The sequence below is a fragment of the Phyllopteryx taeniolatus genome, chromosome 7, assembly GCF_024500385.1.
Source record: "Phyllopteryx taeniolatus isolate TA_2022b chromosome 7, UOR_Ptae_1.2, whole genome shotgun sequence".
Classification (NCBI taxonomy): domain Eukaryota; kingdom Metazoa; phylum Chordata; class Actinopteri; order Syngnathiformes; family Syngnathidae; genus Phyllopteryx; species Phyllopteryx taeniolatus.
In genome coordinates, this window is record NC_084508.1 from 16,229,079 (window position 1) to 16,240,896 (window position 11,818).

The 11,818-nt window shown below is 40.3% G+C and overlaps 1 protein-coding gene across 1 annotated transcript; it reads left to right on the forward strand.

Moving 5' to 3' along the window:
- The first annotated feature begins 164 nt into the window (after nt 1-164).
- ptgs2b (prostaglandin-endoperoxide synthase 2b) lies at nt 165-4,821 on the forward strand. The gene is made up of 10 exons (XM_061778906.1): nt 165-641; nt 738-854; nt 942-1,085; nt 1,177-1,320; nt 1,724-1,905; nt 1,979-2,062; nt 2,148-2,394; nt 2,685-2,971; nt 3,061-3,208; nt 3,966-4,821. Exons 1-10 carry the CDS (start codon nt 581-583, stop codon nt 4,376-4,378), a joined length of 1,827 nt encoding a protein of 608 aa, XP_061634890.1. The 5' UTR covers nt 165-580; the 3' UTR covers nt 4,379-4,821.
- Nucleotides 4,822-11,818: the final 6,997 nt, after the last annotated feature.

Below are 11,818 nucleotides of genomic sequence, written 5' to 3' on the forward strand. Positions count from 1 at the left end.
ACCAATCGGAAATGTCAAACATTTCTTTGGAAGAGTTTTTCTCCTATGAAAGTGCTATCACAATTGCCCACAAAGCTGTAATCTATAAATCCGTTGTCTCCACGAAAAAAAAAAAAAAACTTAAGAAAATCTTACATTTATTTAGAGAAACACGAAAAATATGTAAATATTTATTTTCTTATGATTATCTGTATGTTTGTAGCTTCTTGTTTTTATCTTGTTTGTCTTTATCGAGTCTGTAATAATAAAGCAACAATGTATTCTTATTGTGGTTCATCTCCACAATTAAACTTAAATTAAACAAGTGAGGGGGGCGGGGCGATATAACGATATAAGATGACTCAACGCCAAAGAATTGATTGAGTTTGTGTAAGCAAAAAGTATGACTTCGATCTCTGTTTGTGTGTGTGAGAGAGTTGCGTGAGATGGCACGTGACGTCACCCGGCAGGAGTCATATAAAGGTGCTCCCGTGGGCAGGATGGGACGTTCAACTCAGAGCGGAAGAACAGCGTGGAGGTGGAGAGCGGTGCGGCCGAGAGAGAAAAAAAAAAAAAAAAGTTCACGCAAAGTCTTTGGAGTATGAACAAATACACTTTAACGCTTTTCGTCTTGTCTATTGGTTGTGTCGTGTGCCAGGGAGGTAGGTGATCTGTGTGAATGGCTTCAAGTATGCCCAACGCATCTGGAGTGTGGCCGTAGATTTTTATGAATGACTGTCACTCGTGATGTTGCTCAGGTAACCTATGCTGCTCAGAGCCATGCCAGAACAGAGGTGTTTGCACAGCCCTCGGAACTGATGCTTATGAATGTGACTGCACACGGACTGGCTATTATGGTCCAAATTGCACAACCCGTGAGTACATCGAAACATCTAATCTTCTTGGAGTTATCAATGTGTTTTATTTGTTGAGTGAGTAACTTTTCTTTTGGATCTTTACAGCGGAATTCCTCACCCGGGTAAAAGTGCTCCTGAAGCCATCACCCAACACAATCCACTATCTTCTCACCCACTTCAAGGGCTTCTGGAACATCATCAACAATATCTCATTCCTCAGAGATGCCATCATGAAATATGTGCTGACATGTAAGTCTATTGAGGAGCTCAGCACTGAGTCGGGAGATGGTATCGTAATAAAGCAAGACTAACAGCCATTCTTCTTTCATTTTTTGTCTAGCTCGCTCCCACATGGTTGACAGCCCCCCAACCTACAATGCGGATTACGATTACAAAAACTGGGAAGCCTATTCCAACCTTTCGTACTATACGAGGGCGCTCCCCCCGGTGGCACAGGATTGCCCAACCCCAATGGGAGTAGTAGGTGAGTGTTGAATCTCTGCCTCAGAGAAACCTGTTTTCTTAGATTCCTGAATACTCAGCAAGAGGTGCTTGAGTCTCATTACATCAGAGGATGTACTCTTGTAAAATGAGAATTCTTCTGGCTTGGCAGGCTTTTGGTGGGGGTGGATAAAAAAAAAAAACACACACACAAAAACTGGCCAAGTGAGGTTCTTTTAACAGATGTGATTCCCCTTTTAAGTTGAAACTAAAGCTCAAGTGTGGCTGCCGTTGCTCATTTAAAGTCATATTGTCTGCATTTCATTCAATAATCCTTTTTGAAGCACGGTGCAAATTTTTTTAAAATTATAATAACAATAACATAATCAACTGAAGAGTAAATCTTCTTTGACTGACTTGGTCCCATTCTGCAATTGTTCACCCAGGTAAAAAGGAGCTCCCCGATATAAAGCTTCTTGCAGAGAAGCTCCTGTTGAGGAGGCAGTTCATCCCCGATCCACAGGGCACCAGCCTCATGTTTGCATTCTTCGCTCAGCACTTTACACACCAGTTCTTTAAATCGGACATGAAGAAGGGTCCTGCCTTCACCCTGGCAAAAGGTCACGGGGTAAGGACAACAATTTCCTTAGTCGTTAATGTACTTAATTTTTCCTTTATATTAATATATTATATGTTTCCAGGTGGACCTCAATCACATTTATGGAGACAGCTTGAAGAGGCAATACAAACTGAGGCTCTTGAAAGATGGCAAACTTAAACATCAGGTACATGTGGAGATGTTGTGTCACACTATAGTCCCTTTCAGACTACACAAGTGTCTCACGTTTACCTCCATATAAATAAATGCAGATGCTGGATGGAGAGATGTACCCTCCAACAGTAAAGGATGTGGGCGTTGATATGCACTACCCCCCTCATGTCCTCGACTCTCACCGCTTTGCTGTGGGCCATGAAGCTTTTGGCCTCGTCCCCGGTCTCATGATGTATGCCACCATTTGGCTCCGGGAACACAACCGAGTGTGCGACGTTTTGAAGCAAGTCCATCCATACTGGGATGACGAAAGACTCTTTCAGACCTCGCGGCTCATTCTGATAGGTGAGTTGACGAGAGAAAACTGTTGTATGGCGCTTTTAAGCTGTTATAAGAAGACACACGAGACTGTTGATGTAATTCCCCTAGGAAGTTTTCAAAAGTGGAAGTTATGCACTCTATTTCACTAATCACCTACCTCAGACTCTGTTGCATACATTGGGGGTTTTAACTTTCACATTATGAAACAGATTTTAACTGACAAAGAGGAAATGTTCACTGTAGAGAGTCCCATCATCATGATCGCAATACGCTGGTTTACTTCTATAAAATTGAATCCATTATTTTCCCAACAGGTGAAACCATCAAGATTGTGATTGAGGATTATGTGCAGCACCTGAGTGGCTATAACTTCAAGCTTAAATTTGACCCGGAGCTGCTGTTCAGCCAGCGTTTCCAGTACCAGAACCGCATTGCATCTGAGTTCAACACCCTGTACCACTGGCACCCACTGATGCCCGACTCCTTCCACATCGAGGAGAAAAATTACAACTATAAAGAGTTTGTCTTCAACACATCTGTAGTGACTGAGCATGGCATTGCCAACCTGGTGGAGTCATTTACCAAACAGATTTCTGGGCGGGTATGTTTTTTTTGCAATAATTACCTGAAGATTAACAGTGGTCATACTTTATGCATCGCAGCTTTTCTGTAACTGCTTTATTTTTTTAGGTTGCTGGTGGCCGGAATGTCCCAGAACCGATTCTGTATGTGGCTATTAAGTCCATAGAGGGCAGCAGACAAATGCGTTACCAGCCTTTGAACGCCTACAGGAAAAGATTCTCTATGACTCCATACAAGTCATTTGAAGATTTGACAGGTGAGGTTATCATTTCCAAGAGTACTTTTGATACAGTTTGTTGTACGCTAATATGTTACTGCAAAAGCAACAGGAAGCTTAAGAAATGTGACAGGATTGCTGCACAGCTGCAAGAAAACACTACAGACTCACCTCCTCTTTGAAGTGTTAGGAATGTATTTTCACCAGTTTGTAGTCAGATGTTCATCTCATGTTGAATAGTGTAAACAGATTTTCATGCCAGTGAACAAGATGTAAACAAAAAGACAAGTCTTCTTGCTTCAGAGAGGAAGTTTTAGAATAAAAAGAAAACTAAAAAGGTACACGAGTAAGACAAAGTATGTGTGGACACCTGTAAGAAAGACTGGAACAAAATAAAAAGCAAGATGTATTCCCCTTTCATCCATCCATTTTGATGCCGCTTATTCTATTCAAGGGTCACAGGTGAGGTGGGGCCTATCCCAGTTCATTTTGGACTTGCTGCCAGTAAAATCCAGGGCACATTTTGACAAACAGCCATTCACACTCAGATCCAAACCTATGGGCACTTTAGAGTCCCCAATTAACCTAACAAGCATGTTTCTGAAACTTGGGAGGAAGGTAACCAGAGAGAACTTTGAGTCAGATATGCTAACCGCATGTCACCCCTTGCTACCTCGGTGTATCCCTCCCTTTTATAGATCTAGGTATCCAGTCTATAAATAAGGCAGATATTCCTAGATAAACCAGATTGATGAAAACTACAAACTCACTCATTTCCTCCTTCCTCCTCATTCAGGGGAAAAAGAAATGGCAGCTGTGCTAGAAGACATGTACGGAGATGTCGACGCTGTGGAGTTCTACCCAGGCCTACTTGTGGAAAAACCCAGACCCGATGCCATCTTTGGGGAGACCATGGTGGAGATGGGGGCCCCTTTCTCACTCAAGGGCTTGATGGGCAACCCCATCTGCTCTCCAGAATACTGGAAGCCCAGCACCTTTGGAGGAAGCGTTGGATTCGACATTGTCAATACAGCATCTCTGCAGAAGCTTGTGTGCGATAATGTGCGGGGACCCTGTCCAGTGGCATCATTTCGCGTGCCTGACATCGAAGATACAGGCTCCGTCGTCATTAACTCAAGCACGTCCCCCTCACGCAGTGGTGACATCAACCCTACAGTCATTTTGAAAGAAAGGACTACTGAGCTCTAATGGGGTTTTGGATTCATTTGAACTATTTATTTATTTATTTGTTATTATTTATTCTATTTATGATAGAAATTCTACGTAAGCAGACTTTTGTATGTAATTTTAGATACGTCTATGGCTGTGTTTATTTATTAAAGGAGAATGTATAAGTTATTGTAAAATGAAAGACCTCAGTGACTGCAACCTGATACTTGAAAGCTAGTTTACGATTCAATCACAGTGTAAGTTTTGTTGTTGCCGTGTCTTTAGACAGAGTGCTGCTTGTCTTCCACTTGTGATTATGTGTTTTCTTCTGTTTTACTGTAACACAATAAATGTTACTTCTTAAGATCTGGAATACTACTGGAGACAGTAAAATAGGGGCACTAATGGTAATATTCACAGTGGCTCACATGATTGTAATAAGTGTAAAGTATTTTGGATTAATAAATTATATTTCTGACATACACATGGCCATATGTTTGTCATTTTGATTTGAATTTAATATAATTAATAAGAATGACTTTGATTTATAGATCCCACTTCAAGGGACCCAAGGACAATTAGCAATAATTCATGGGGGGATTAAAATGTATCTGCGTGTGTGCAAGTATTTGTGTTACTGAAGTTTTATGACTGAATACAGTAGGAGACACAATAGCTTGTGGAACAGCCGACAGAGTTTTGGTCCACTCCTCTCGATAATGTTGCTTCAGTTCACAATGCACATTTCTCTTTTTAAAGGCATCGCCACAGCATTTGAATTGGGTTGAGGTTAGGGGTGTGTAAAAATATCAATTCATCAATGCATTGCAAAACTTCCCCACCGCAATACAATATCAATTCAGCAAATCCTCTGAATCGATTCACCTCCTGACCACTGAAAGCCGCTTTGTGTTTTTGCGAATTACGGACGGAAGACGCACTCAACCAAACAACAACAAAATGGCGACCCAAGCAGTCGTGGCAGCAGCAGCGTAAAGAGATGCGACCTCTACTTTTAAATCTGACGTTTGGTGTCATTTTGGATACCTCTGTAAATTCGGAACACAGGAAATGGACAAAAGACACTCGAACCACGATACACAAAACACCAACATGAAAACACTGTCAGAAGTCGCCGTCCCGAAGCTGAACACAGGGTTTAGACATCGGCTTTGGAATCATTTAAGTCTGTAGAAAGAGCGACTGACCCGTACGTTGGCATGTATGAAACTCACTTAATTTCATTTCTGACAAGTGGGAATTAGTTTGAATTGTTCTGTAGACTAGAGCCCTACAACAGATTCTACACAGAGGCAATAAATGAATGGGGTTTGACGGAGAAAGTACCAGCAATTGTCACAATGCCGCAAACATGGTATGTTAACATTAATTATCAGACATCAATATATGTGGAATACGGAGGGCCAAAACTACAACCCCAGTTCCAATGAAGTTGGGACGTTGTGTTAAACATAAATAATAACAGAATACAATGATTCGCAAATCATGTTCAACCTATATTTAATTGAATACACTACAAAGACAAAATATTTAATGTTCAAACTGATAAACTTTATTGTTTTTAGCAAATAATCATTTACTTAGAATTTTATGGCTGCAACACGTTCCAAAAAAGATGGGACAGGTTGTGTTACATAACCTTTTCTTTTAACAACATTCAATAAATGGTTGGGAACTGAAGGTACTAATTGTTGAAGCTTTGTAGGTGGAATTCTTTCCCATTCTTGCTTTATGTACTGCTTCAGCTGTTCAACAGTCCGGGGTCTCCGTTGTTGCACATTTTCAATGGGAGACAGGTCTGGAATGCAGGCAGGCCAGTCTAGTACCCGCACTCTTTTACTACGAAGCCACGCCGTTGTAACACATGCAGAATGTGGTTTGGCATTGTCTTGCTGAAATAAGCAGGGGCTTCCATGAAAAAGGCGTTGCTTGGATGGCAGCATATGTTTCTACAAAACCTGTATGTACCTTTTAGCATTAATGGTGCCTTCACAGATGTGTAAGTTACCCATGCCATTGGCACGAACACAGCCCCATACCATCACAGATGCTGGCTTTTGAACTTTGCGTCCATAACAGTCCGGATGGTTCTTTTCCTCTTTGGCCCGGAGGACACGACGTCCCCAAATTCCAAAAACAATTTGAAATGTGGACTTGTCTGACCACAGAACATTTTTCCACTTTGCATCAGTCCATCTTAGATGAGCTCGGGCCCAGCGAAGCCGGCGACGTCTTGTTGATAAATGGCTTTTGCTGTGCTTAGTAGAGTTTCAAGTTGCACTTACGGATGTAGCGCTGAATTGTATTTACTGACATTGGTTTTCTGAAGTGTTCCTGAGCCCATGTGGTGATATATCCTTTACACATTGATGTCGGTTTTTGATGCAGTGCCGGCTGAGGGATCGACGGTCACGGGCATTCAATGTTGGTTTTCCACAGATTGTATTGAACTCAAAGAGACGTGTATATATAATTTAAATGTATCTAATTTGTTGACAATACTTGTTTATTCTGATTAAACTGAACTTTTTCATGTGCTTTCTTATTGGAATTGAGTTTTTAAGTCAAATCAATAGTTTTTTCTCAAACCAACTGATTTTGTATTTCTAATTTGCCAATATTGTGAAATTTGGGTAAATTTGACTTCTTCACTGCTTATCTTATTGTAATAATGTGTTTGAGCTCAAACGTTGCAGGTACATTGGTCCACCACAAATCTAGTTTAAGCCAGTTTTGGCAGAGTGAGATGAGATCAGATTTTGACACTTTAACACAATGTCCCAACTTCATTGGAATTGGGGTTGTACTTTTTCAATGGAGAGCTGTCTTCACGTGTTTACCTTTGTACTCCATACTCGCAAATAAGCAATTATTGTGCACATTTTTTATTTTCATTACGATTTCCAAGAGGCAGTAACATTATTAAAGTTTACATGCACTTTAGCCTTTCAGTGTTTATGCACAACCGTCATGTTTTTGACTTTTGTACTCCATGTGCACAAATAAGTTATGTACACATTTTTATTTACAGATGTTTTATTGCTTTAAAAATGTTACGTGACATACGGCATATGTTTACATGGCATCAAAAATAAATATTTCAAAATGTCAAAATGTACACATAAATATTTGTGTATATCTACTTCTTACAAAATCGATATTGGAGCATTTAAATCAATATTGAATCCAATTCAATTGCAACCTAAAGAATCGAAATCAAATCGTGAGGTTCTTAACAATGCCCAACCCTAGTTGAGGTCCAGTATTTGATTCATTTCATCTTCACCCATTCATTGTAGATTTGTTGAGGTGCTTGGGCTCATTGTCCTATTGCATGACATAATTTCAGGAAAATTGTAGAGGTTAGACAGCAAGGTGCCAAGATCCTGCGGTTTCAAAATCAAGCAAAATTCTTTGCCACAGTACGTGCTTGATCATTGCTATGAGGTGTTGGGGCTGATGTTTGGTTTTTGCCCAAGGTGTCACCTGGCACGACCATGACCACACATCTCTGTATTGTCCGTTCAAAGCTCTCTATAATAGGAAACCTAGGCCATGCTATTTTAGGAAGAAGAGAGGATGAGACTTCGTCCCTTCCAAACAAGCCGTTGCTGTGTAATATTTTTCTATTTGTACTATCGTCAGCGTGAAAATGTAAGTCTTGAAAGTCTAACTCTTTGTTGTTGTTGTTTTTACTATATCTTGAGTATTATTATTATTATTATTGAGTAGTTCCAAATACTGCCAGTGTTTTCCACTCATCAATAATTCTTGGAAGGCTGGTCTCTGAATTGCTATACTAATTGGCAACTACTGTGTAGTTGCTTCTCTAAGATTGTTGCTGATCATCTGTGGTCTTGGCTCCTTGGCTTTTGCATTACACCTGAGTGCTCCAGACCATCCATCCATCTTCTACCACTTATACTGTTTAGCTTTGCAGGTGACTTGGAGCCTATCCCAGCTGTCTATGGGTGACAGGCAAATTAGACCCTGAAACCTGGATTGGCCACCAAACAGTTACACAAATCAATGTTTTTATATATTGTGGTGCTGATGAATCACACAAGGAAAAGGGAAGGTATTTTGGTTTGCAGAAGTAGGCCAAATTGAGCAATCTCAGGGAATTACACACTTGTATGTAATGCAGTTGATAAATCACCAGATGACGCTTCATCTCAGCTTCACTTACTAATGAGCAGAACTGACCGGGATGTCGCTCTATTGCACACAACCCACAGTCTGGGTTTCATGAAAAAAGTGCAACATAAATGTAACACGAGAGGTAAATAAGACACCCATTCAACGGACTACGGGTAACATAAACACACATGATCAATGTTACGTTAATGCTTATCGTTCATGAACATTAAGGATTAACGTCTTTATTACAGCAATTTTCAACATTTTACGGTGCAACGTATGCTGGGAGCACACAGCTTCACAATTCTGCTGCATGCAAAATACAGTAACTCTCTGTGGGATGTCAGCCAAAATGTGCAGTGGTGCAGTGGAAACTGTAGTTAATTACTGTATTATCACTTTAAAGTATTTCACTGTAAAGTATGTGGTAAAAAAACTGTAGAATTTACAGGAATGTATAACATTGAACTTTGTCTCACAGAGTTCAAAATCTGATCTCATCGATCGATGCCACTCTGGCAAAACTGGCTTAAACTAGATTTTTGGCGGACCAATGTACTGCATCGTTTGAGCTCAAACACAAGCAGTGAAAAAGTCAAATGTACCCAAATTTCACAATATTGGCAAATTAGAAATACAAAATCAGTTGGTTTGAGTAAAAACTATTGATTTGACTTAAAATCACAATTCCAATAATAAAGCCCATGGAAAAGTTCAACAAATTCAAGTATTCTCAACAAATTAGAACAATTTAAATTATATATACCCGTCTGTTTGAGTTCAATACAATCTGGGTTTACAATGTTGTACGGACAGCTCCTACTTTGAGACAAGTAGAAGTTTCTATGGTTCAAGAAACCACATAAATGTTTGTTTTAAGGCTTCATGAACATTCCCGAAAATGTCCATGTTTTGACAAATGTTTTGCCAGGAAAGCTGATCATCCTTTTTACTGTACATGATGTGTGAGGAAATGGCAACCAATCCAAATTCAATGATGAGAGGAAATCATTTGTCAGCAACAGAGGTTGGCAACATAACACAATTATTTTTCCTGGGTCGCACTCCAAATCAAACAATGTTGACGTGACTGTCGGCACAAAATTGTGAGTCAAGCCACAGACAATCATCCCCTTTAAACACAAACAATAATGGCCACATTTTCCCATAAACACAAACAACACTTTTACTTTTTCCTGTTCACTCTGGGCTATTAGTTGGAAGAAAAAACAAAACTACACAGAAGCCCTGGGAAATTACATTAATCAAGTCATGTGCATCAGTTGTCATTTGAACTGCCTTGCCTCCTCCGTTTGCTGGTCTTTGTCCTCCAAAGGACCAGGCGTAGGATTCCCTTTCACAAATACTTGCTCCATCACGGCATGAAAATGACCTAATTGTGTGTGCACATTGTTCAGTTTCCAGACTGTCACTTGCCCGAGGAGTGTTATTATTCCATTACGCAGCAGTGTGTGGCATGCTCAGGAGAAACGCATCTCGCTTTGTGTGAGCGTAATCAGGATAACTCTGAACCCATGGACGGAGTTAGCCAGAAAGGGAGTTACGTGACGCCTTGCAGGTGCGGGCTCGAATCAGTCGTGTGATCATGCGAGCTGCCAGGCACACTTGAAGCGCTAGCACTGACCTATCCACATTGTGTGATACCTAAATTTGATCTCCTGTTTGTTGATCAAGCTAGTGATTTATGTCAAATCATCAAATAAACCAAATCATTCCAAGGTCATCCATATAATGCTTCCCTGGATCTTGGATAGCAAAGAACATCGAAATGGCAATCCCTTACAGTTGTACAGTGGGGAAATTTACAAAGATGACACAGAGTGAGGAGTAACTGGTCACTTTGACTGGACTGAAGAGATGCAAGATGACCAATCTACCCCTCGACCAGTATTACACCACATCCTGGAGCACTATTTTTGCTTAATTGCATGGAGACTGGAATGACTCAATTAAAAATATTAAACGTTAGACCGTGTCACCACCATTGCTCTATATCACTGTGAGTGAGTCGATTCATTTTGGCATTTCACTTCAGACCGCCTCAAACTTTAAAATAATTGATGCCTTAGATAATTTCAGCATAGTTGATGTACACTGATGAATCATAAAGATAAGACAATATTGTTTTGTTTTTTTATTATTACAGATTGTGTTCAGGAGTCTTTTTCTACCTTTATCACCTTATTGGAAATTTAGGTTAAATATCCAAATTGTCTAACTGCCATGGCCAAACCATGACTGTTTCCGACAGACCATTCATTCATTCATTCATTCATTCATTCATTCATCTTCCGTTCCGCTTCTCCTCACTAGGGTCGCAGGCGTGCTGGAGCCTATCCCAGCTATCTTCGGGCGAGATACACCCTGAACTGGTCGCCAGCCCATCGCATTGTACATTCAAACAAACAACGATTCACACTCACATTCACACCTATGGGCAATTTAGAGTCTTTCAATCAACCTACTTCGACGGACCACTGTAAGGAATAATAGAGAGGTCAATTGTTTTTAGGTTTTGGACAGTACTGTAGGTGGTTTTCAGGTCACTGCTCTTTTTCTGAAAAAGTTTGAGTCACACTGTTCTATGATACTAATAGTATATGTACTAACTGATCCATCATTCTACTCAGCAGTATTCTTCGTCAAATTGATATGTGTATTTCTGATTGCTAAAACTCAGTCTGTAGAAACTATAACATGATACCATGTGGCATTTTCCCTATTATGTGTGTCTGTGTGTGTGTTTGTCAGGTTTCTATGTGAAGCCTCTGGCAGCATTCACACTGCCTGGGGAAAGATGTCATTGCCTGTGATCTGTGTGTGTGTCATAAATCTTAGCGGTTTCACTTGAGTATTCATACAAACCACGTTTTTCATGTTTTGTGGGTGAACATATGACCGCGGTGACTGTGAGGAGCTATCAGGAGATAATTCGGATTAAAATTATTTATTGGTGTGTCTCATCTGTAAGTAATCTTTGTGGAAAAACACGACCTCGAAAGTCAACACAGATTTAAACTATGTCCTATAACTGTGGAAGGTATAGAAGACCCCTCCTCTGAATCATCAATTTATTTCTGGATTAATAAAGAGAAAAATATTAGGGCACTGCCCCAAGAACTGAAAATATCTATTCATCCACAAAAACATTTATGATGGAAGAGGTCACTGACGGGGCTAACCGGCCAACAATCTCTGTTGCAGTTCTGTTGCAGGTGTTTGAAGAGTTTTCACAAATCTGTATATGGCGTTCTCTGACTTGCTGGACGGAAGATGGTTTGGCACCCGTTTCTACTG